The 27,314-nt window shown below is 43.3% G+C and overlaps 1 protein-coding gene across 1 annotated transcript in view; it reads left to right on the plus strand.

Annotated features, from left to right (window-relative positions):
• LOC145415114 (uncharacterized) overlaps nucleotides 1-27,314 on the plus strand; it is a 109,896-nt gene that overhangs the window by 14,491 nt on the left and 68,091 nt on the right. The window contains exons 4-7 of the mRNA XM_080284531.1: nucleotides 12,694-12,878; nucleotides 16,525-16,678; nucleotides 21,459-21,699; nucleotides 24,025-24,141. Coding sequence (XP_080140657.1) covers nucleotides 12,694-12,878; nucleotides 16,525-16,678; nucleotides 21,459-21,699; nucleotides 24,025-24,141 — 697 coding nt within the window. The remainder of the gene's footprint in view (nucleotides 1-12,693; nucleotides 12,879-16,524; nucleotides 16,679-21,458; nucleotides 21,700-24,024; nucleotides 24,142-27,314) is intronic.

Consider the following 27,314-nt stretch of genomic DNA (forward strand, 5'->3'; position numbering starts at 1 on the left):
ACATTCAGTCACCACGCCGCCGCCACCGTAGGCGAAAGACACTACCTTCGCGTGGCGTAATCACCGAGTTAGCTAGGGGTGGAGTCAGAAACTATACTCCAGGCAGCGCCCCTAAGGTAGAGACGATCTATGGTCGCTCTAATAGTGTCAAGGTAGAGACGATCTATGGTCGCTCCCATCAAAACCCGGTAGAGACGATCAATGGTCGCTCCCATAAAAACAAGGTAGAGACGATCTAAGGTCGCTCCCATAAAAATCAAGTAGAGACGATCAATGGTCGCTCCCTGAAAGCTCAGGTAGAGACGATCGACGGTCGCTCCCTCAGCACTCCGGTAGAGACGATCAATGGTCGCTCCCATAAAAAAAAGACAGAGACGATCTATGGTCGCTCACATAAAAATCAGGAAGAGACGATCAATGGTCGCTCCCTGAAAGCTCAGGTAGAAACGATCAACGGTCGCTCCCTCAGCACTCCGGTAGAGACGATCAATGGTCGCTCCCATAAAAACAAGGTAGAGACGATCTATGGCCGCTCCCATAAAAATCAGGTAGAGACGATCCATGGTCGCTCCCTCAGCACTCCGGTAGAGACGATCGATGGTCGCTCCCAGGGTATAGTAAGGAGGAAAGACCTCCCTGTTTCCCCCGGCCTCTGTTCCCTGCGCGAGGCCCTTGAGAAGACCCACCTGTCGGGCCCCCGTGACAGCCGCTGCCGCAGTCCTCCCCTGTAGGCGCCCCTGCGCATAGGAGACCGCAGTCTGTCGCCTCTTCCGGCCCGCCCCAGGACACCCGGGCGAGACCTCACCACGCCCCCGCGACGCCGGGACCTGGCCCAGAGGTTCCTAGCCCTCTTCGGCCCCAGTCCCAAGGGCCTTACACCGGAGCCCAGTCCGGAAACCCCCGGACGTGAGAGGACGCCCTAGCGAGTCGCCCTGTGCCCTCCCGGCTCGCCCTACCCTGACGACGCCCTCAGTCCAACCGGATCATCACTGAGGTAACCGTGTTTCTCTCCACGAGAAATACGAGTGATCCTGTAATAATCGTGAAGTAGGTTAAGTGTGACTCCTTTTCTCTTAGAATAAGACTAGTGCAGTAATTTCATGTAATTTCCATTGGGGTAAACCAGGACATAATACTCCGTTAACGGGCGAGAATGTGGGTAGAGACCTCAAGTGAAGATACGTGCGAGTGTCATCCCGAAGTTTTCTAAGGACTTCTCTCTAGAGTCCGAAGAAAGACTAACACATTATTGGAGTGCTATTGGCTAAGCTCTGAGCAATATAGTAGAATAGAATTTACGAGGGTTCCGACTTTGTTACGCGTTGGGAAGTGCGAGTCTACATAACCTACCTGGGAGATGTGTAATATATAAGTTGTGCTGACAGAAACCTAGTGTCACCAAAACAACGAGGACAGCGAGTAATAACTATATTCCCCTGTTCCGCACGCTATCCCTAAAAACTCTCTCCATTCCTCACCCCCGCCCTTAAAGTCCAAATAAGAACCAGAGTTAATTGTCAAAGAATTCTTACCAACAGAAAACACCTAAACTCCCTTGTTAATATCGGGCCTCATTAAATATTACCATAACTTCCCCCTCGCCGTTCTAAGTCACTCTCCGTGTCTCCTTACTTCCACCCCTCCTGGTAGATCACAAACCCCCCCCCCTCTCCCCTCACGCGCTCCGCGCGCACGGGTATTTACTGTACTCCTAGTACTAAGATTTGTTGTATTGTCATTAATATCTAGGAAGCTAGTATCCTGCGAGATACACAATATTTTAGATAAGGTTTTGTATTGCTCTATATTGTGATGTAATGTCTGCTGAAATGTCTTGTGCCTAACTGAAATAATACACGTGTATGGTGTTGCCGAAAGTTTTTATGTCCTGCCTCTCTTCATTGCACTAGCTCCGGTCTCGAAAGAGGACCCCGCTCCGTGTTGAGTTGATTTGGGACGAGAAGTCGGGCCAAATTCTACTCAGCATTACACTGGTGGCCAGCGGTGGTTCTAGATCCGAGCGTAGAAGAGAGGTAAATAGGAAATATTTGGAAAAATGGCCACTAAACCGCACGTCCAGTTATCCAAGTTTGACCCTGACCAGTATGACATACATACATATCTTGCAATAGTTAAACCCTTATTGGATATTGGCTTCGATAATGACCAACAAAAAATTGCAGTCACACTTCCACTACTGGGTAAAGCCGCAGCTAACATTGCGCCAAAAATTGTCCCAGAACTCACCTGGCAGAACTTTACCAAGTTCGCAGTCCAAGCCATCACCCCATCATTAGGGAAAGTGGTGGCTCTATCCAAATTGGATAGCTTTACTTATGACGGGGATTTAGATAATACCCTGTTACAGGCAAGACGCCTGGTTACTGCTGCCTACCCGGAGGCAGATGAAGAAACCCGGGATCAACACACATTTAATACTCTGCTCAGAGTACTCCCAAGTGTTGTAAGACAACACTTCACTATCCATGATCCAACAGGAGACATGGATAAAGATATCAGTTTAATGAGGCGCCTTTTAGCCGTCCATGCCACCCCTCAACGCATCGGCGAAATAAATCAATTCCCCGTTGACCTCATCACCATCAACCCGTGGGAATTATCTCCGTGCTACCACGGATGTCCGATCCACGACATCCATGAGCAGCTAGAAGCTGCCCAGTGCAGCCAAATGACACGAGGGCGCTTACAAACCTCCCCACCTTACGCAAATTCCCCTAAGCCCCAGGGGAAGTAAAACAAAAAGGGAAAAACAAAAAGCGCCCCCTGCCCCCGCATCCCACCGTAATGGCGGGGGCCACCTCACCTCTCCCCCAGTCTACGACAGGGGAGAACGTTATCTTTCCTTTTGCCCCCCTCTCACTATCTCTTCTGTTCTGCCTTCCCCTATTCCTGCCCCTAGTTCTAACCTTCCCACCCCACACACCACTATACTCCCGCAACACAAAACCGGCCTCCCTCTTCACAGGCCTTCTAGGACCCTCTCCACATCTTCCCCTAACCTACTTCCTAAAACCACCTTCCCCCATCTACTGCCTTCCACCTACCACCCCGCGCCACCCACCGCCATCACCTCACCACCACTACCGACCTCACAACCCCAACCCCCCCCTGCTCCCGCACCGCCTGTCACTTCCACATACGAGTGCGATGGTTCCTCCTCGTCATCTCCCTCCACCTCCCCTACCACCTCAGCCTCCACCGCCTCCACCTCCCCTACCACCTCAGCCTCCACCGCCTCCACCACCCCCTGCACCACACCTGACATCTCACCCGCCACGCCTCGCTCACCCTCACCCCTTCCCTCCGCCGCCTCACCCTTTCCACCCAAGCCCACGTGCCCCGCCCACCCCGCCACCCCCGCAGGACAACCCACTACCACCGCCCTCTCCCCTCCACACCCACGCACGCCCACTCCGACGCTCTCACCTTCTTCCGCGTCCCCAACGCGCGCGACGGCCCGCGCTAACCGACCCCGCCCACCCCGCACGCCTGCTTCCCCACCCACGCCCACCCTCAGAACCACCACCACCACCCCCTCTGGCCGACTCTTATGCCCACCCACCCGATACACACACACCGTCAAGCTACATCAGGCCCAAATCCCTCCTACCTGTACTCCCCAGAGACTCAACGCCGCATTACCGCGACACAAAACCCAGCCTTCACCCACTCTATCCAGCATTCAACCTCCAACCACACTGACAGCCACACCAAGCAACATGAGAATTAAGCGGGCCGTATGGGCCCCTACCCTTACCAAGAACCACCGACTCCGCGGGCCACACCACCTGTTAAATATCCTCCAGTCCACCACCGCTCCCTCCACACTCTTCCTCACCTATGACCAAGCACAGGAAGAAAATTCTTACACTGTCGCCTGGCAGAACACACTGCGACACCTCCAGCCCGTTTACACCACCTCCAACACTCTAGCGTTCCACCTCCAGCCACAGGGACGTGACTTTTTTCAAGAACACGGTGGTGAAATGCGTGGCTTTAACGGACACACATACGGTACTCCGGAATATTCCGGAGAATACCATAGCATCCCCGACAACGAGGCGAACCAGAAACAACGGAGTTCGCCCACGAGAATGCCGACACCCCCACTCGGACCCCACAGGGTAGCCGCCACCAGCCACCACCATTCCGGGCAACAACGACGTATGTCAGCCCGGGCCGTGCGCCCCTGTGACATTCAATTACCACGCCGCCGCCACCGTAGGCGAAAGACACTACCTTCGCGTGGCGGAATCACCGAGTTAGCTAGGGGTGGAGTCAGAAACTATACTCCAGGCAGCGCCCCTAAGGTAGAGACGATCTATGGTCGCTCTAATAGTGTCAAAGTAGAGACGATCTATGGTCGCTCCCATCAAAACCCGGTAGAGACGATCAATGGTCGCTCCCATAAAAACAAGGTAGAGACGATCTAAGGTCGCTCCCATAAAAATCAGGTAGAGACGATCAATGGTCGCTCCCTGAAAGCTCAGGTAGAGACGATCGACGGTCGCTCCCTCAGCACTCCGGTAGAGACGATCAATGGTCGCTCCCATAAAAAAAAAGACAGAGACGATCTATGGTCGCTCACATAAAAATCAGGAAGAGACGATCAATGGTCGCTCCCTGAAAGCTCAGGTAGAGACGATCAACGGTCGCTCCCTCAGCACTCCGGTAGAGACGATCAATGGTCGCTCCCATAAAAACAAGGTAGAGACGATCTATGGCCGCTCCCATAAAAATCAGGTAGAGACGATCAATGGTCGCTCCCTGAAAGCTCAGGTAGAGACGATCCATGGTCGCTCCCTCAGCACTCCGGTAGAGACGATCCATGGTCGCTCCCAGGGTATAGTAAGGAGGAAAGACCTCCCTGTTTCCCCCGGCCTCTGTTCCCTGCGCGAGGCCCTTGAGAAGACCCACCTGTCGGGCCCCCGTGACAGCCGCTGCCGCAGTCCTCCCCTGTCGGCGCCCCTGCTCATAGGAGACCGCAGTCCGTCGCCTCTTCCGGCCCGCCCCAGGACACCCGGGCGAGACCTCACCACGCCCCCGCGACGCCGGGACCTGGCCCAGAGGTTCCTAGCCCTCTTCGGCCCCAGTCCCAAGGGCCTTACACCGGAGCCCAGTCCGGAAACCCCCGGACGTGAGAGGACGCCCTAGCGAGTCGCCCCGTGCCCTCCCGGCTCGCCCTACCCTGACGACGCCCTCAGTCCAACCGGATCATCACTGAGGTAACCGTGTTTCTCTCCACGAGAAATACGAGTGATCCTGTAATAATCGTGAAGTAGGTTAAGTGTGACTCCTTTTCTCTTAGAATAAGACTAGTGCAGTAATTTCATGTAATTTCCATTGGGGTAAACCAGGACATAATACTCCGTTAACGGGCGAGAATGTGGGTAGAGACCTCAAGTGAATATACGTGCGAGTGTCATCCCGAAGTTTTCTAAGGACTTCTCTCTACAGCCCAAAGAAAGACTAACACATTATTGGAGTGCTATTGGCTAAGCTCTGAGCAATATAGTAGAATAGAATTTACGAGGGTTCCGACTTTGTTACGCGTTGGGAAGTGCGAGTCTACATAACCTACCGGGGAGATGTGTAATATATAAGTTGTGCCGACAGAAACCTAGTGTCACCAAAACAACGAGGACAGCGAGTAATAACTATATTCCCCTGTTCCGCACGCTATCCCTAAAAACTCTCCATTCCTCACCCCCGCTCTTAAAGTCCAAATAAGAACCAGAGTTAATTGTCAAAGAATTCTTACCAACAGAAAACACCTAAACTCCCTTGTTAATATCGGGCCTCATTAAATATTACCATAACTTCCCCCTCGCCGTTCTAAGTCACTCTCCGTGTCTCCCTACTTCCACCCCTCCTGGTAGATCACAAACCCCCCCCCCCTCTCCCCTCACGCGCTCCGCGCGCACGGGTATTTACTGTACTCCTAGTACTAAGATTTGTTGTATTGTCATTAATATCTAGGAAGCTAGTATCCTGCGAGATACACAATATTTTAGATAAGGTTTTGTATTGCTCTATATTGTGATGTAATGTCTGCTGAAATGTCTTGTGCCTAACTGAAATAATACACGTGTATGGTGTTGCCGAAAGTTTTTATGTCCTGCCTCTCTTCATTGCACTAGCTCCGGTCTCGAAAGAGGACCCCGCTCCGTGTTGAGTTGATTTGGGACGAGAAGTCGAGCCAAATTCTACTCAGCATTACAACAGCAAACCTGAGCAAATAGGTAAAGATACCAAGACAAAAATGTATTTTTCTCTTATTATAAGTCTTTAACGAACAAAAAAAAAAAGACAATATTCCGACGCCGATCATGGGTAATCATATAAATCAGGTTAACTGGTTACAAGGCTTTATTTAATGCTTTAATTGCTTACAAGTACATACTAGAACAGTAAATATATAACTTACAAATACAGTACTGTAGAAAAGCAGTACGGTAAGAGTTTAACGAACAAACAAAAAAGGCAATATTCCGACGCCGGACCATTTTGGGAATGTTGGATCCCAGGACGATTACTGTACATCCGGGTAGTGGGGATGTTCAGTTATTGGGCGTCTGGATATTAGAACGATTACTGTATATATATAATGTATATATATATATATATATATATATATATATATATATATATATGTATGTACACTCAACCCCCTGCTATTGCGCCTAATTGTTCACAGGAAACGCGCGTGATAGCTGAATACGTGATAGCTGAACTGAACAATCAATGGGAAAGTTTCTAATTGTTTTTTTGGTGGCCCATTTTTCTGACTTTTAACCATTTTATGCCTATGATTTCCTGCCAATCTATCTTCTGACATGAAATAAAGCATTATTATATTAATAATAACGGTATAATGAATAAATAAACAACACAAAAGGCCATCAAACTTTTATAAGGATTACGGCTTGGGTGGTTTGATGGGTTCCGAGGCTTGGGAGTGGCTTAGTTGCCGCCAGATCTCTTTGGCTGTCTCCATTTCTTTAGTGTCCACAGCTAAAGGGGGTATCACATGGTACCTTATATCAGGAATGGCTGAGGACCATTTAAGTGGAACAAAACTTGGACGCTATCACACACGTTCCTCACACTGTCGTCAGAGACCCGTCTCAGTTGTAAACACGTGATTACTTTATCGACATCACAGTTTTTTCGGCATAAGAAATATTAACTCTTTATAATGGTTTCAAAACGATTGATATTTATTTTAAAATACAATATTAATAAGTATTCAGTGTTAGGCTAAATTTCAATGCTGTAGTACGATATATTCTTTCGAGCCGAATGGGTTTTGGTCACTGTTTTGCCCGTCTTGTCCTCGGCTGGAATCCGTTCAGATGCATTCCAAATGCCCGTGCTATAATTGGGAATTTTACCACGTTACCATTCCGATTAACCATCGTATCCTCTGCAAACCTCGTATGAAGTGCCGTGTGAATAAGTTTCGCATAGCCTGTCTTCAAACTCGACACGTGATAGCGGTCTTGGGGTGCGTGATAGCATGTATGGTTGTGCATTTGATGTGTGCTTGATAGCAGATAAACGTGATAGCTGAACGCGCGATAGCAGGGGGTTGAGAGTATGTATGTATTCTCCATGCTTTCAGTATTGTCCTGATGATGCCTCTTTGAAGGTGAAACGTCGACTAATATACAGTATATGAAAACCCTTGGTAACTTGGTGTCTGGACATCCACCCCAAGCTAAAAAACTTAGAAGAATTGAGAATTTGGGAAAGAAAATTAATAACTGTCATTATGCTGCCATGTTCAATACTGTATGCATAGGAGAAAACCTGCTTCCTGTCTTCACAGATATACCGTATATACAGTAGATGCTTGATTTAACAAACTAATTCCGCCAACCCCCGTTCCGTTATCTCAAAGTTTCTGCAAAATCGAGTTCTGTAACCGATGTTCAATATGAAGGAAACTTTTCTGGTACTTGAGGTACTTTTCGCTAAATCCTTGAAGCCAAGGATCAAGCCGAGTTCCTGACAATGCACACCCAAACCTTGCAAACTGAGCCCATAATTAATACCCCCACTTAAATGCATTATTGTGTACCAGGTACATGTTAACAGTGATACATACAGTACTGACTAAGTAATAAAATATGCACACATAAAGAATAAGGTGAGGATAGTAGTGTACCAAATACTGTAATAAAGTAAATAGGGATAGTAAACTACAGTAAGGCTTGCCTCCAAAAGCTGGGGTTCTGCACTTGTTGCAGAAATAGGCCTGTCACAGGTAGTCATACTGGCCCCCGCAAACCTGTGTCAGGCCTGGATGTGGTTTAGTCATTGTCAGAGTCACTCTCCATCAGCACTCGAGGTGGTATGGGGTGACAGAAGGGCTGGGGAGCATCAGGGATAGCACTCCATCTTCTTAATTATTTCCAATTTCTGGCCAAGAGAAAGCCCCACCTCTCCTTCATTTCCTGAACTTTAGGCACGGTTCATAAAAGCTTTGGTTCACGGAAAAAAAAAATGGAACTCAAATAAGGCTGCAATACCAAGGCAAAGCCACACACACATGGAGCACTTGTTTACAGTTGGTGGATCAGCGGGGACGTGTGGCCACACCGCTGGTGAAGGAAGTATTTCCTGTATGGGCTCAATGACACACTTGATTTATGGGAATTTTCTGGTAATTAGGTGGTTTTTGGAATGGAGTTTCCTTAATGGAATTATACTCTTTTTAACAGAAATTTTCTTTTAAATTGGGCAAAAGAAATGCTGGAAATAAATGATTCCATTATCTCGGGCTTCTGCCAAATCGGTGTTCATTAAATCATGCATCTACTGTATACTGTATATACACACACATGAGGTCTGATGAAAAAGTATCCAACCTTTAGCCCGTAAAGAAAAAAAAAGAAAAAGAAAGAAAGAAAAAGCATACTGAGTTCAGACTTTAATCCCCTTCAGAGTATGACCCTTGGGACTCAACATACTTAGCCCTGCAGTCCTTCCATTGCTGGAAACATTTAGTAAAGTTAGTTTTTGCGATAGCCGAAAAGATCTTTGTTGCATTGGTCTTTATCTCATCTGTGTCTTCAAATCATGAGCCCTTCATTGGCATCTTCAGTTTAGGAAATAACCAAAAGCTACAGGGATCTGTGTCAGGAGAGTAGGGAGCCTGCCTTACTTGTGTGATCCTGTGTTTGGCCAAAAAATCCTGGGTGAGAGGGAATGAATGGGCTGGAGCTTTGTTGTGGTAGAGCTGCCAGTCCTCTGCTTCCCAATCTCTTGCAAATTTTCTGGCCAAGCACAGGATCACACTCCTTATTTCTAAGGTGATAACCTTCTCTTCGAATACACTTAGCCAGGTGTCCACTTTTCCCATTTTAACCTCAGTCCTTTAAGAAACCTCGCACAAATACAGTATACACAACGAGTAAGCCCCTTTGTATAGTGACCTGACTGTAATATCTCACATACTAAACCATTTCACCTTAACATCCCAGTCCCCACACGCTTCACAAACCCCAGTGTCAGCCACCAACTGCTTGATGCCACAATTGTTTTATCTCAGCTGCATCCTCACTGTTTCTCCCTTTCCACTCTTTAATTAAGACAACCTGACATGGTCTTCTTTGCCTCCACTCTGGCCATGCCACCATTCAGAGCAACCCCTTGAAACCCTCTGTACGATCACTATCTCCCACCTACAAGCACAACTCAGTCCAACGCCAGCCAGAGACTTTGCTTAAGTCGTGGCATATCCTCGAGAACCATGCCCCACCCTGTTCATGTTTACTTTCGCTGCCTTCTGTCTCCAGCCTGACATGGCGAGCCCTCTACCACCACCATATTCAAATACCTGACTTCCATAATGACATCCACATAGTCTACTGCTCCCACAAGTGAAGTCTCAACCTGTGGACTGTGTCTCAATGGCCAGTTTAGCAAAAAGCAAAATGGCTTCAAATGTACATCAACTTGGATATGGTATGGCATCTACCCATGAAATATTTTTGCTAGAATGGAGTTATTATGGTCAGAAATTTCCCAGTTGGATAGAAACTGGCAAGTACACAAATGGAATTCCCTCCTGTCAGTGCCATAGTTAGTTGGCAGTTAGTCCAGCAAACCATAACTTGAGTGTGATGTGTTACTTTCGATAATTTTTTTCATCTTTGTCTCTCTTCTGTTAGCCACTGTTGGCTTGCATTCCTTGCATTTACTTTTATCAAGAACCGGTTTTTCTAGAGAGGTTTGATCCTTCCTCAGTTGCTGAAGCTGTGGTAAATGGATCAGCAAGTTCATGCTACGTGTGTAGCATATGTTGTACATACAAGTATAGTAACATAGAAGCTACCTTTCCTTTGTGTCAGGGCTCAACCTTGAGGGTGGGGATGAGATGCAACAGTTAGCCTAATACTTAATGCAGAAATTGTGTGATGCTACTCCTACAAGAAACTTTGTGGTGCGTTGTTAAAAATTCTGCTTTTATGAGGTAACTTGCAAGCCATGAGTTAATTGTGGTGTTGTTTTGCTACCTCAGTCTGCCTTATTGAACAGACCTATTAACCACAGGCAAGCAACAGCTCATTCAGAGCCATCCCGTGCAGTGAACCTATGTTCCTATGTGGCTGACAGCGCCTCGCCACAGTGAGGCATGGGTATTAGTGTGAAGGTATGATTCCTGGATGGATGCTGGATGCCACATTTATATCTCTCCACCCACAGTAGGCTCCATGTAACCCTGTTATTTGGGTTACAATAAATGTTTTCCTGAGGTAAAGGCTTGTCACACAGTGAAGAGCCACCTGAAGTGGAAAGAAGTGTAATGAATCATGACAGGAATGATGGGGGAAATAAGAGAGGAGGATAGGCACAGAAAAAGAATGATAGAAATGAAGGAAGAAGTACTGCAGGTAGGGTTAATTGGGTGTATATCCATATAGTCTATGGTACATGTACATTGTCTAATGATTGCATTACACTCAAACTTCGATTTAAGGGACTAAATGGGGAATCAACCTGTCCCTTACTTGAAAATGTCCACCTTTTTACCACATATAAAGACAGCCTTATTATGAAATGCAATGATTGTTTCACTTATCTTATTTATATCCATCCATCCATCATCCAATCCTACGTTGCCCCATGAGGAGCGTAGAAGCCCGGGGCTATGCAGTTGGTCCTGACATTTAAGATGAGAGTGACCAGCCTCACTCATCCTTGAGTGGCATTACATGAGCAATAAACCCCAATCACCCCTTGCATATAAACCTTCACTGGTTCGATCGAATTGGAGCACAATAATTACCCACTAAACCACCAGGCGCCAAAATTTGATTATATGGTTACCACCCAGCGTAGTAAATGGTTTCCTGGTGTACAGGAAACCATTTGGCTTGTCACTCAGTGTAGAGTCACCCACAGGCAGAAGGAAGAGGAAAGAATGAAGGAATGAAAGACAGAAGAGGGAGTGTAAAGTCACCCGTAGGCAGAAGGAAGAGGAAAGAATGAAGGAAAGAAAGACGATTATGAATATTATTTTACAGGTACTGTATAAAGAAACATATTAGTGTATATAATCTAGGCATTTCGTATTATTACAAAACAATGTCGGGACCAACTGCTTAGCCCCGGGCTCCTACGCTTCTCATGGGGCAATGTAGGATTGGATGATGGATGGATGGATGAATAATGTCCTTTTGTCAGGTAGAATATGGAGTCCGTTAAATCCAAAATCCCTTAAATGTAGGTCCCTTAAATCGAGGTTTGAGTGTATTTTGCTGTTACTCTGTGAACATTCTTTCTATTTTTCCTGATGATGGTGATGATGATGATTTTTAATACTGTATTATTATTGCAGATGACACTGTGTTGTTATGCGAAGATGAAGGGGAACTGCAGTGCTTGGTGAATGAGTTTGGGAGAGTGTGTAAGAAACAGAATCTAAAGGTGAAAGCAGGGAAGAGTAAAGTTGTGCTTTTTGAAAGAAATTAAATCACTGAATGGACAATGAGACTGGATGTTGAGGAAATGGAAAATGTGAGTGCATATGTACTGGGTAATGTGTTGAGTAAGGATGAAAGTTTTGAGGATGAAATGCTTGGAAGGGTACAACAGGGAAGAATGGTTTCAAGTTCTTTGAAAGCCATGATAAGGAATGGGGAAGTGAGTATGGACGTAAAAAGTCGTTGCATGGTAATATTGTGATACCAACTCTTAATATGTGGAAGCAAAACTTGAACATCATTGGAAGGACACAAGTCAAAGAATAAGAGCAGTGGAAATGAATTATCTGAGAGGAGCATATGGAGTTACATGGAGTGACACTAACAAATGAGGAAATGAAGTTATGGTATGGATGTGATAGAATTAGGGGAAATACATTGAGGTGGTTTGGCCATGTGGAGAGGATGGAGAACGAGAGACTAATGAGGAGAGTGTTTGTGAGTGAGGTGGAGGGGGGGAGGCGAGAGGGAGGAGGAGACTGAGAATGAGATGGAGGGATGGATTGGAGAGGTATATGATAGAGTACTGTGTGAGCTGGGGGGAGGGTAACTGAATGGCATAGGGCAGGGCGACCTGGAGGCAATTTGTTTGCAGCCACCCCTTTCAGGATTGAGGCTTCTGGCTATAGATAAGTAGATTATTATTATTTTTTACTTTATTTAAATATATTTTTTTCAGTCTGGCTGGCCCTAATACTGAGGTGGAATGGGCAGTAGAGGGTCGGAGGTTGGTGCCTCTTATGCCCCGCTTGCCCCCCCAGACACCCTACACTGCTCTGGCCACCCGCATGGCTCTTATTTACTATGGCCTTAATGCTACCATGCCACCCCCTTCCACCACTGCCATGTATGGCAAAATGGATGGTGAGTGATGACTGAAGGAATGGTGTGTCATTAGTGTAGCTGACTAAAAATTTGTAGGCAAGAGAGATAGGAGTTTACAGTGAGACCAGTTATATGAAAAAAACAGTGACAAGGGCACAAAGTTAGTCATGTTCTGTTGAATGCAACATTGTGTACAAGGGCAGTTATTCTTGTTTAAGGGAAGGGGAGGTGCCTGAGGAAAGTAAGAATTTGGATAGAAAGTAAGGTGCATAAGCTGTTTAACATGTAGTTGAGCCTTGGTAGCCATAGCCTGAACTCTTATATGTACTATAATTTTCAAAATAAACACAAGCACAATAGCAGTACAGTATATACATACATTTATAAAATGTACCAAAATGGCTAGCATGAAGGGTTGTATTCTGCCAGTGTCTGTGTAGCAGTCCACACATCCTGACTTTTGGACACACACAGGCATCAGCGACAGTCATGTAGAGTTGCCAGATGGCTTCTGGCAAAGTGGCTTGAAACTGGCTAAGCCAAAACTTGTAGGGCTAAAAATGAGGCTAACTCTTCAGTTTACACATTTTAACATTACTGCGTCATTGTTGTCTTCATTTTCTTCAGAGTACGATGATGAAGGCTTGCCTGGTTCATTGTTATTTGACTGCTCATGCATAAAAGTTGAGGTTGCACTATTACGAAACAGAACTTAAGCTTTGCAATTTTGCATTACTTATAATGAACACTTTTTTGATTGTTAGGAATTTTGTTTTTCTTTAGTCCAGTCAGCATATGTGCTCTTGCAGGCTCTGTCTGCTAAATTTCTGTGTGTGTGATTGTTATTAAGACATTTTCCACTAATCAGAAGCAACTGAAAAGTGAATGTATTGGCCCTGGCTTGTACCTCATGCAGCAACTTAACCGAAACACACGACAGCCACATGTAAACCTACGGACTGAGCAAAGTTGCCTTCAAGAACGTAACCCGTCCAAGTGGTTCAGTATGACACAGCCCTCCCCCCTGTTCACACATACCTCCCCAGCCCGGACTTTATTCTAGTTTGTTATGGTTACCTTAAATGGAGAGTGTATTTTCCAAAAAGCAAAATTTTTTAGAGAAATAAACAGCTTATTGTTTTTTTACTTAGTTTTTCTGAACGGATAGAAAATGACCAGATCTTGCAGGTTTTGGCTATGTTTTTGGGCTGTCAGCTCGATGAAATATTTTCTGGCTAGATGTAGAAAAAATTTGTTAAATCTAGCTGAAAAATGGCTAATCTGGCAACACTGCAGGACAGTGCATACTGTACATGGCTGGTCTTGCACCCACCAACCTCCACACCACACTGCTCCCTTCCTGTATATGCACACTCATCACATACCATCAAAACAGTTATTCTGTAAGTTCCATTAATTTATAGGCCTAATATTTTTATGAATCAGATATATATTAATTTAGGAGCACGTAGTTGTCAATCGAGACTCGAGTGAGATGCTGTTGCTAGGACCGACTTGTGAAGACAGAAAGAGGGAGGTACAGTTGATAGCTGGTGTGCTGCGGCTGGCAAGCGAGCCTGGAAATGGCTGAGTATTTGATTTTTCAACCCATGCCCACCTTTGAAATTAAATATGAAAATACTGAATATTTGTACCGCATGTTAATTAATGTACAGTCAGAACTGCATGAGTTAGATTCTCTTAAGTTGTGACATGACTGTACTATTATGTTGTTACTTTAAGTAACTTTTTTTTTTAATGAGTACTTTTGAAGAAGTTTGAAAAAATACCTTTTCTGTTTCTCAAGTAACACTATATATCTTAAGTGTCGTACATTTACTTTGTTACTGTCTATACAAATCATTCATTACACATTACATTTTTGGTGGCATGTGGGTACCTTTTTTGAGCAGTACTTTGTTCATTTTCATCCCCAAAATATTAGCTGTTGAAGACAAGAACTTTGAAAATCAAGTTTTAATGAGGATGAACCATACATTCTGGTAGAGAGAGAGAGAGAGAGAGACTTCTTGGCAAGTGTTTATAGTTATCTTTGAAATTACATACTTTTTTTCCTTCTAATGCTGATATATTATGGAACAAGAAACTACAACAAGGAATGAGAGGAGGAAGTGAATTCAGAATACACATATTTTTGCCCACAAAAGTTCCTAATACTGTACTGTACTAAGCTTTTGCACACAAATGTGGAGAGGGAGGGAGGGAGAGAGAATATTTTAAAGGATTATTGGTTAATAGTGTAAAAATAAACATACATATTATTCCACTTACCTTGTTTTCACCTGAAGTATTATGAAAGTTACTCTGTAATTAAAACAATGAACTTTGAAAAATTCCTTTGTACATTCAGCACTTCATTTCTGTTTAGTCCATTACTTTTTACTTAAATGTTTTGAGTCAAATGCAAATTTACTTTTGTACTTTTACTCAGAGTAGCTTTTCAGCAGGACAACTCCGTATTTTTTACTTGAGTAGATTATGTGAGTACTCCTTCTAGCATTGCCTCTGGGTAGTATTATGAGCAATAAATTCCATCCATTCTTAGAACTGAACCCTTTTGAACTACCGTATATCCAGTTGGTGTGCTTTAACTCAGTAGCTCACAGAAATCCATTTATTGGTGTGTATGTTTGTTTTCAGTAAGTCATTAACCTAACAACATTTTTTTTTTCCCCCTGGAGAAGACCACAACTCATAAAAAGATGAAATGAAGGAAATATACTAAAGTTGTTATGTATAAAGCTCATTGCATTTCATTGGTGTAGGTAACTTAATTAAACAATAGTTCTTAGTGTCTGAGTTGCATCAAAAATGAGAGTCATCAGATTTATTGTGGGTGTTTCATATCTGGCTCCACGATATGCCATATTGCAGACCATTTAGTAAGTTTTCTGTACATGACACTCTGTTACAGCCCAGAGCTGTCATTATTGTGTTATCAGTTGTTCTACAAAGGGAGTAACATCAGAAGATGTATGTTGGAGGACTACTAGGACTCAGGGAACAGATTGTCAAGTCTATGCCCAGCTTTGGACACATTAAAAAAGTAATGAGGGAGGAAGGCTTGGGACGGCAGGAGGGATTAGTAATGTATGGATAAAAAGATTTAAATGTTTTTTTTATTATAATTATTATTTATTTTTTTTACAGAAGATGATCAGAGGAAGAGAAAACGAATTAAATTTAAAAAAAAATACACCAGATTACATCGTCCATTTGGAAAAATCTGTAACAGTTGGACTTAAATTGTTATAGGTTGAAGTTTGGGAGAAAACTTCTCTGTGGAAGCAAGTCCCAGAGAGAAGCAGTTCGTGGAATTTTTTCTGAGCTGAATCTGGATGAACTTTAGGATTTGGTGTTGGGCAGTTGATAGATGACCAGAAATTTTTGGTGTCACTGTTCTTTTGGTATGCACACATTTTTGAAGTAATACAGCTGAACTGTTTAATGAATGGGGAGCCAAGCTTGCCCCATGACCAAAAGTTGGAACAGCAAAAAATTATTAAGAGCTATGGTTTTATGTTTCACAGATTAATATTGTAAGTCATAGTGAGCAGTTAATAATTCAGAGTGCATTGTATTGCAGGACTTCATAGCATTAGTGTAAATATTGCACCATAACCTACTTAATCATTTTTTCTTCATCTCCCCCCCCTCCCCCCAGAACTGGGTGGGGATTCTGATGACACTGACTCAGAAGAAGAGACAGAAGGGCTGCGGTTCCTTCCTGGTGCAATGGTCCCATCACAGTACAACACTGACCAGGGATCCTTCACCACCCTCCCTTATTCTCATGCCAGACTTGCCAAATTGCCTCCGTGAGTACCTTGGCAAGGCATAAATCATCATGGTCATCATTACCATCAATTTCATTGTCATCGTTGCGGTTGTCGTTATGGTACCGTATTTCTGAACCCAGTGACTTACAGGATTTAAAAGGCATAGTTATATCTGGTACAGGGATATTGCAGTTAGGGTCAGACTCAGTAATTTTGCCTTGACGCCGATGATTCCAGTTCAGAAGCCCATAGCTCTCAAGCTGTTGCATGGATTGGGCTTCTGTTGGGCTTAGGTTTTAGGGGAATGCCAACCTAACAAGGTCATGTGAAGTTTTGATCTGTTGTGGAAAAAAATGGCATTGGAGAAATGAAATTGTTTCCTGAAAATATTCAGCATTTATTGCAGCAATAAAACATGCAAGCATGCACGTGTGCGCACACACACACACATGCATGTGTGTGCACACACACACACATTCCAGTTCAGAAGCCCATAGCTCTCAAGCTGTTGCATGGATTGGGCTTCTGTTGGGCTTAGGTTTTAGGGGAATGCCAACCTAACAAGGTCATGTGAAGTTTTGATCTGTTGTGGAAGAAAATGGCATTGGAGAAATGAAATTGTTTCCTGAAAATATTCAGCATTTATTGCAGCAATAAAACACGCAAGCACGCACGTGTGCGCACACACACACACACACACACACACACACACACACACACACACACACACACACACACACACACACACACACACACACACACACACACACACACACACAGTAACCTGCCATGCACTTGTGCCATGGGAGGCCCCCTGACCAACTTACCAACCGGGAAACAGTGAAACGATAATGGATACCATCGACTTAAAGTTCATCTGGTACATGGCATAGGCCCTACTGGATGGTAGCCTGGACTGCCTAAGCCTAGTTGTAATCAGTTGTGCATGATATGTAGTGTGGTATTATAACTATTAACAATAATAACTAAATATTATAACAATAATAACAACAAATTGGTTGCAGTGAAATTACCCCATTGGGCAGGGTAATTTCACCGCGAGACTTTTTTTTTTTTTCCCCCCTCCCTTTACAGGCCAGGGGTTTTCTGATGTCGCACGCTCCTCATTACGAGGGATATTCATGATGGAAAAAAATACCTTTACTTCTAACCCTAATATCTACCAAACTAAAACAGCTAGAGAAAAAATTAGGTACTTAAGACTCACCAACTCTTCCTCTTTCAAATGAAAGTATCCCCACATCTCCAGGTGGTCCTGTCGATAAGTAAGGATAAGTTAAAGTTCTAAGGGTGGCGGGAAGACGCTTGCGGCCATTCACGTCAACTGGTGTTGCTCCGTACCTAAAATCGTGATGGTTATACACGTCAACCAGCGCATAAGGGTTAATCAGTGGCGTGGACTTTTTTTTTTTTGACAAAAACAATTATAGGTACTGTATTTTTAGCCGAAGGGCTGATTGTAGATAAAGCAATAAAAACATCATTATTCCATATCTGACAGCTTGTATTTAGCAAAAACCACCGTTCATGGCAAAATTATCCCATTTTACCCTACCATAACTTGAAAGTACATGTCAGTCTCATTTTATGATCGGCCATTATGCATTTGTTTGCATATAAGATTTTAACAGTATAGTACAGTTTTTTTTTTTTTTTTTTTTTTTTTTTTTTTTTTTAAATATAAGACACAAGTCAAGAGTGAGAGCAGTGGAAATGAGTTATTTAAGAGGAGCCTGTGGAGTCACATGGAGAGACAGGCTGACGAATGAGGATATAAAGGAGCGTTGTGGTGTGGATGTGGATGTGATAGGAAGCGTTATGAGGAACACACTGAGGTGGTTTGGCCACGTGGAGAGAATGGAGGGTGAAAGACTGACGAATTGAGTGTATGTGAGTGAGGTGGAGGGGGGAAGAGGGAGGGGGAGGCCGAGGATGAGATGGAGGGGTGGGGTGGAGAGGTATATGAGAGAGGGGGGTGTGAATTGGGAGCAGGGCAGTGAAATGGCGGGGGACAGGGTGACTTGGAGGCGATTTGTTTGTGGCCACCCCAAACGGGATTGAGGTGTCTGGCAATAGATAGATAGATAGAATATAAGATAGCCATTCTCACTTGTATGATCATTGTGATCCCTTATGAAGCACGATTTTTCAATGTGGGCTTGCCATTTTCACTTGTACAATCACTACGATCCCGATAGTCAGAGCAGTTGGTTGTTATCTAATTGGTTTTCCATGAATGTAACCCAATTTTATAGTGAGGGTTACCCATAGCCGCCTGTAGAGCAAGTGTGAGAGTACCAGTACTCCTCTGGTAGTTAAAAAGCATTAAACAATGGAGTAGGTATGATCCAAAAATAAGAATTTGAAAGCTTAAAAGCAGAACTGTCAAGAAAATTGCCCAGTGAAGTGGGCAACAAAGTCATTCACAGGTTCATGTTTTAATTACAGTAAAAGTCCTGTAATTTGAATTGCAGGGAACCAAAGGTGTTTCGGACTACTATTTTTTTTGCGGACTATTGGGAGAGACCTTTAAAAACATTATAAATATGTACATGATCATTAAATAAACACTTATTATGATGTGGATTATAGTGTTGCTCACCGGAAATGCATAGAACTGTAGATGAATAGTTGCAGGCAGGTACATCCAAGTCCAAGGGCAAGCCCAAGAGATAAATCCTTAGATAAAGCCCAGAAAATTTTGAAAAAAGACCAGAAAAAATAGAAAATTTTCGCCTTGATGAATTCAGAGTATCGAGATATTCGGATTATTGGTGATCAGATTGGAGGACTTTTACTGTAGCTGCTGCTATTCCAGATCTCAACTTCATCCCACAGGAGAACGCCATCATCATCATGATCGTAATCATCATCATCATCATCATCATCATCATCATATCATCATCATTATTCAGACTTTATTTTTATTATAACTGGTGCTTGTGGGATTCAGACTCTGTTTGCTATTAAGTTGGAAGAGGGATGCAGTCTTTGTCATGTTCATGTCGGCATATTTCATCAGTCCACTTTCACTGTTTGTCAGTTTGTTTGCTCTCGCATATTTCATCGGTCCACTTTCACCCTGCCCTAAGGTGGGAAAGGAGGTCTGGGTGATGATGTTGATGATGACGTTCACTGTTTGTCAGTTTGCTTGTTCTGTACAGTACTTCCAGGTAAATGCATAAAGATTATATTTGATAGTGATTTTTACACTTTATTTCTGTATATGAGGAAGTTTAATTACCTGGGTGCAATGATGAGAATTGAGTTGAATATGCAAAGGAAGCGGAAAGTTGAGTAACACACGGAAAGAAAGTGGTTGGTGCTTTGAAGGCCTTGATATACTGGTAATCACAGGCCTGAAAATGGTGGCTATGAGAGGCTTTCATGAATGAGTTTTATTGCCCACATTAACATACAGTTGAGACTTAAGTGTGGCATGAAAACAAGAAGTCAAAAGTGAAGTTGAGATTTAGGTGTGGCATGAAAATAAGAAGTCAAGAGTGAAGAGAAGTGGAACTGGAATCATTGAGGAATGTATGTGGTGTATGATCAGTAGACATTCTTGAAAGATGTGAAGGAAGGAAGTGTGTGGATACTACAGTCATAGAAAATATGAGGTGCCTAGCGCGATGAGGGTGAGCTGACCATTCTTGTGATTTGCGCACCAGGGGGGCCAGCAGCATGCTCTAGCTTGTATAGTCAAGAGAAGCAAGGAAAAAGCGACCTTAATTGGGATGTACACAAGAACTGAAATTCTGTGTTTTGGGGCATGCATGGGTGAAGGTATACTTCTCCTGGCTGGGACAATAAGACCAGACAAGCCAATGGGATGGTCGCTTCGAACTGACGTCATACACCCATCCAGTGGGAGCGAGTGCTGGCAGCCACACTTCTTTCCTCCAGGTGTCAGTCTGTTCATGCTGCTGCTCTCCATGACACTCTTGGTAGTGTTTTTTCTGTGATTAATCTTGTTTCCAGTCCTCGTCAAGAAAAAACCATGTGTGACAATTCTCCCAGTTTACTTATCTACCTGTGCACCTGCCTATAATCCTAATAAACATTCAGCTTGCAAATTTAGTTATTTTTCATGTTGGATAATTTCTGTATACTGTAGATAATCGAGTTCCTCTTGCTCTATCAAGCCCCAGAATAACAAAATTGGTCAGTATTTAGCCCAGATACTGATATTTTAGTTCCATTTCTTTAAAATGCATTTTTCTTGAAACTGTTAAAATGCATAGTCACCTTTATTGCACTAGATACCTCATTATGTGTAAATGATATGACAGTATCTAGAGAATGGGTATGCTTAGATTTATGAAAAGGGTGTATCTGAGTGAGTTGGCAGGTTGGTGGATACATGGTAGACCAAGAAAAAAGATGGGCAGATAACTTTTGTGTGTGAGAAAGCAAGGTATAGAGGTTGGTGAAGCTAAGGAACTGACTGTGGATTGAGCTGGGAGGATGAGTTTTGTATGGAAGAGTTTATGACGGTTTTGACATTTGGTCTCATTCCCTCCTTTCCCCTCCACCATGATGTGGTAGCTGTCAGAGTGACTTCAAGTTCATAAGTAATATGAAGTATGTATTTGTGGATGCTTAGGCATTTGAGGTGGAATCAGAATTCCATGGACTTGCTTGAATGGTGAGTGAATAAGTGTGTCCTTTTTAACTGGGATGATATTTTGCTAGTTCTTCTGTAAGGCTTTTTCTTGTGCTCTGGACCTTACGTCACTGTATCCTTAGGTGAGTATAGAGGTTTAGATGATGATGATATTTTCCATCATTTTTTCAGGAAAGAAAACCGTGAAGTAGTAGCAGCAACAACTGCCACTACTACGACCACCACTACCACATCTTTAAGTGGTGGCAGTAGTAGTGTTGGTGGACCCATGAGTCTTGGAGTGAGTGGGGCAGCAGCTGGTGATAAGCGGAAGAGGAAACGGTCCTCCTCCACGGATCACCCACTGCCTCCCCCTCCTCCACCTCCTCCACCTCGAGAGTTCCCTTCCACCCCAGGGACCCCTACCAAGCAGGTTAGTAACCAAGTAAATTTTCAGTCATGTTCCTGTGTGATTCAATCTATATATAATTAGAGTAAGTAGAACAGCCCTCTGAGTCAGGAAGGCCTTAAGGTTAAAGATATTGATCTTCTCCATTACATCCCATAGACTTTGTGGCTTATGTGAGTGTTACTTAGTTGACAAAATTTGTTTGATAATTGATTTCATAACTGTCAGTTTTTTAACAATACATCTGTCAGTGTTGTTTATATTTACAACAACTTTCACCTTGTTCTCTTAGTTGCCCGTTTGGCCATTGTTGTACAGTCATGTCGCATAAAGTGCATGAATATAGGCAACACAGCCCGTCACACTTTATAAATTCACACTTTGCTAAGCACATGATCCCATGTTAAAATGGCTTTATGGGCAACACATCCTGAAATTTCATATATTGATTCACCAATACCTATTCCTACTAAAATGTAAAAGGAAAAGTTGCAGTAGAAAGATGCAATAGTAACACTGTATATTTATCATGAAAATTCAAGATTTTTCAAAGATTGTACAGAGGGTTGGAAGCTGAATCAAAACACTCAACAGCTGTTCTGCACACGCCTCATCCCTTGCCTCACTTATCACTCTTATCACTACTGGAGGGCTTTTGTCTCTCTCTCTCTCTCTTTTTTTTTTTTTTTTGTATAGGAATGGTTTGTGAGCCTTTGGTTCCGTTTTCTTGCATTAGCCTAAAAAAAAGAAAAAAAAAAGAAAAGATAATCCACCATCTCCTTTCTTGGTACACTCATACATGTGAAAAGTCCTTTTGGTAATGAATCATTCAGAATCATTAACGATCGAATTTTTGGTGATTAATTATTCTGAATCATTACTGATCGAATTTTTCATTACCAAATTGCCCCACATGTGGTAATAAAAAACACCAAATGGCAACCCTGGTGACAATTGCACCAGCGATTAACGAATGCTCTTAAAACACAATATTCTGTGGCCAGTTTTATGGAATACACATCTTAGTTTGCATTAGGTTAGGTGCTGCCTGTTGCTGCCCCAGGAGACCATCAAAGTCCTGGTCAGACACTACAGACACAACATCCTGCTGCTGTGGCCACCACTCACTCAGACACCAGCTGCACCCCACCACACATATTCACCAGCCCCATCCTTACCCATCGCATGCTGCAAATTATGCTTACTGGTTGTGAGAGAATACCGTATTTGCCTCAATTTTTCATCCTGTCGCACATTAGGTGAGACGCACTTTGCGATGGCGCTCTTTAGGTGAGATGACTGTATATCATTCTTCACTTGGTATTCCTCCCAGACACTTCTCACAACTTTTTCTCAGTTATCCATTTCGTTTATAAACAATTTTACCTGAAGCAATTTATCCCTGCTATATATTTTTTCTTGGTACAGTAACTTCTCAAATAATGTGAGGGTTATGTTCCTGGAGAGGTCGCATTATCTAAAAACATGTTATTTAAACATAATTTTCCAATAAGAGACAGTGGTAATATTGGGGGTTATGTTCCTGGACTCTGGGAAAGTCTACCCATTTGAGAAGTTATGCTACTCTAAACTTAAAAGCAACAATATTAATTTGAAAGAAAATCCACATAAAAAACAAAATCCATACATTTGGGGAGAAGTAAACAACATTTGAACCCTAGTTGGGCCAAAGCGTTGTTTACTTCTCCCCAAATACATAACAGTACTGTTTTCGTTTTTTACATGGATTTTCTTTCAGTTTTGCTTATTTCGTGGCATTGTGAAAATTCCTTAACATTATTAATGCATTAGTAGGTCATAGAAACAAAACAGTAAATGCAACATTTTCATTATGGTAAGTAGGTCACAAACAATAATAACACAACATCACTTCATCTACCCATCACTTGTTGTCCGCTGCTGTCCCTCCTCACCCCACTCCCCCACCTCCCGCTGCTCCCCCTCCTTGCTCTGCTGTCCTTCCTCGGTCTGCTGTCCTGATATGTTAAGACTTAATTTACCATAGTGAAACAGATACAATATATATATATATATATATATTTTTTCAACTAAATAAATTAAACCCTCCCCGCCTCCCCGAGACGGTCTATCTGCTCGGGACTGTCCAAGGTGCGCTCGGCTAATTTGAAAACATCACGTACATGTAAAGTCGCGTTAAATCGAGAAACCCTTATCAGTTAAACATGTCTCCTTAAATATATGCTCACGTTAAAATGAAAACTCGCTGTTTAAACTTTTGTTAATTGAGAGGTTACTGTACTCTGTTCATCCTAACCAGCTCCCCTCCTGTCTATCTATTCATGCTTTTACCTTCACTTTGTGTTATAGCTGAGTGGAGTGGGACGCCCTGTTGGAGGACCACCTATGAAGATAACTGTAACTGGGAATGTAACAAGAGGTAGCACTGCCACACCAGTCTCAACCATTGGCAGTCATACACAAAAGGTAAGCAAACATAAAAGAAGTTTGAAAGACAACTGTCACCTGTTGACATTTCTTCTTTTAATGGAAGTTAGATCTGTAGTCTATAAATGTTTACATCTAGCCAAAATTATCAAATTGATTAGAATGCATGCTGTTGGCCAAAGAATTGTACTTGGTCCCACCCTGTGCCATTGGTTGAACCAAGAGGGGACATCCAATTATAAAGTACAGTGTTACATGCATCAGCATAGTTCTCTAAATGGAGCAGGACCTACACCCTTCAAGAGGGGAATGTATGGCATACAACTGCACCATCCATCCATCCAGTCTGTTGTTGTCCCTTAAGGAGTGTAGGAGCCTGGAGCTAGTCTACCAAGTCTTGACATTTAAGGTGTGGGTGTCCAGTCTAACTCACCCCTGAGTGACAATATGTATGTATGGCATACAACTGCACCATCCAGCCATCCAATCTGCTGGTATCCCATCAATAGTGTAGAAGCCTGGGGCTAATCTACCAAGTCTTGACATTTAAGGTGTGGGTGCCCAGTCTAACTCACCCCTGAGTGACATTATGTGACCAGTAAACTCCAGCCACTCCTTAGATGGGCTCAGTCCTGTTAAGAGTGCCTTAACCTGCTAAACCACCATGCATTTGGCAAAATAGTTACCACCCAGTGTAGTAAGTGGTTTCATGATGTATAGAAAACCATTTGGCTTGTCACTCACTGTTGAGTCACGCAAAGGCAGCATTATATGAGTGTGTGGATGGTGGGCACTCCTACCGACCATGTGTTTGTGGCATCTTCATTCAACCCAAGATAGAACAGTCTGACCTGGTTATGCAGTAGGGTTGCATCAAGGGAAGACCAATTGCATAATAAGTGTATCACATAACAAAATCGATATAACATGGGTTCATTGGGGTTAGGGAGAGTGACCTTGACTGCGAAGCCCTAAAAAGAAATAAAATAAAAACTCCCACCTATCTGAACTTTGTCTTGTGCTGGTATGAGTCATCACCAAGGGTCCCCCCTTCCCCCCCTTGAGGGTAGGGGACAGTTGGAGGGCCTGGATGATCCTTCCTCACAAAAACGGCATCACTTTTAATACAGTATAATACACTGCATTATTTGTTAAGCACGTGCACTGTTATTTGGTGATAGCAAATGATGTTTCAGTGGCCTTTCATGCACAAAAGAGAATGAAATGCAGACACGGTGAATGTAAACAGTGGGCAGCCATCTTGGCTTAGTCAGCTGACTAGGGGCCTGTTATGGAGAGGCTATGTACGTAAGGTTGACTTGGTTTCTAAGTCACAAGTTTCGGTATCTCACACACAGAAAGGTATCAGTTCACGTAATATTCCACACTGCACTATTTGTTAAGCGCTTGCACTGTGTGTTGGCATTAGCAATGGTGTTTCAGTGGCCTTTCATTCACAAAATAGAACAAAAAGCAGATGATCACAGCCAATGTAAACACTGGGCAGCCATCTTGGATTGCATTCGTTACTGCATCTGCACAAGGTTCTTGGAGGCGGTTGTTGAAAATATCATTCTAATGAAATTGCAGTTAATTTTTTAACATTACACTGAGACAGGGTATAATTTCCAAATTATCATTGTAGCAGTATATCACATAATGAGAAGTTGTGTAATGAAGCTGGAGTGTAAAAAGTCTTCAAGAAACCTTACTGTCCATCTCCATAACCCTGTTATTAGTTGCGGCTAGATGTGAAGTCTCTAAAGAGTAACTAGAAAGGGCATGACCAGAATGCAGAGCCTACCTTCTTGTAGTTGTGTAGGTTTTAGGCAACCACATCATCCAGCTCTTATAAAGTAGCAAGGACATTTGATGCTAGAGGAACAGAACAAATGTATGCTTGAAAGGTCTTGAAGTCAAATTTGCTGTTATTTTGACCATATGGATGACACCTCTACATAATTATTTAGTGAGAGGCTTAAAGATGTGGGAAAGCTTTTGGAGAACAGTCATGAAGATCACTTTTTGAGGGCAAGGTAACCTTTTCATACATGTCAGCCCAGTGCATAAGAACCACCAGTACTTACTTTTTGGTGACTGCAGTGATTTGTCTTGGAAAGATTATATTACCTCTTGTAAAATCAGCATCCATTAGGTATGCCAGGCCATCTCCATGCCTTCTTTACCCCTGCACAGTGGTTGACTTTATACAGGGGTTTTATTCACCCTTGTGTAGAGTACAGCCCTCATGTGGAGAGGCTTCCCACACAGTTTTTCTTAAGATGGAGTCGAAGGCTTTTGTCTCATTAACTTTCCTCCTTGTGCTAGTTCCCTTCGACCTCTGCCTCTTTGCCACACTGTTGCATCTTTATCTCCTCTCTTGTTACTTCAGCGGTCACTGCTCCTCTGAACTGTCTGATTGCATCCCTTCGTCACGATGGCAGGCACATACCACCTGTCTAGCAGCAAACTCTCATCCCTTTTCTGTTCATCTCTCTAAAGCATGAGTTAACCAGTACTCCCAGTCCTTCATGTATGCAACAGTTGAACTCTGGAACTGTCATCCTGTCTGTATTTCCTACTGCCTATGACCTCCAGTCTTTTAAACGCACTGTGTCCAGGCATCTTGAAATGAATGGATCTTGCATTTGGATCACTATTATCTTGTTTTTACTTTCTCTCGGAGGGAACACTCTTACGAGTGTCTAGCCTTTGGTTCCTTCTTCTTGTATAAGAAAAAAAAAATGTCTGGAGTTTTTGTGAATGTGATGATGCAGTAAGTAGTGTGTCAAAGTGGTGAGTGATCTCAGCACACTACTTACTGCACCATCATATTCACAGTTAGGTGGGGGCATTCACCCTCCACTCGTTCAATGTGGTGCTGCTCTCGGGTGTCTGCTCTTTCCTCTCCTCTCTCCTTTCTTTCCTTCTTCTGTCTTTCTTTACTTCATTCTTTCCTCATCCTTCTGCATGTAGGTGACTTTACACTCCCTCTTTTGTCTTTCTCTCCTTCATTCTTTTCTGTTCCTTCTGCCTATGGGTGACTCTACACTGTGTGACAAGCGTAATGGTTTCCTGTACACCAGGAAACCATTTACTGCTCTGGATGGTAACCATATAACCAAATTTTAGTGCCTTGTGGTTTAGTGGGTAATTATGGCACTTCAATCAGATTGAGCTATATATCCAAGGGGTGGTTGGGGTTGTTGCTC

This window comes from Coenobita brevimanus, chromosome 101 (assembly GCF_032717465.1).
Source record: "Coenobita brevimanus isolate Jiangsu-jjx chromosome 101, ASM3271746v2, whole genome shotgun sequence".
Lineage (NCBI taxonomy): Eukaryota > Metazoa > Arthropoda > Malacostraca > Decapoda > Coenobitidae > Coenobita > Coenobita brevimanus.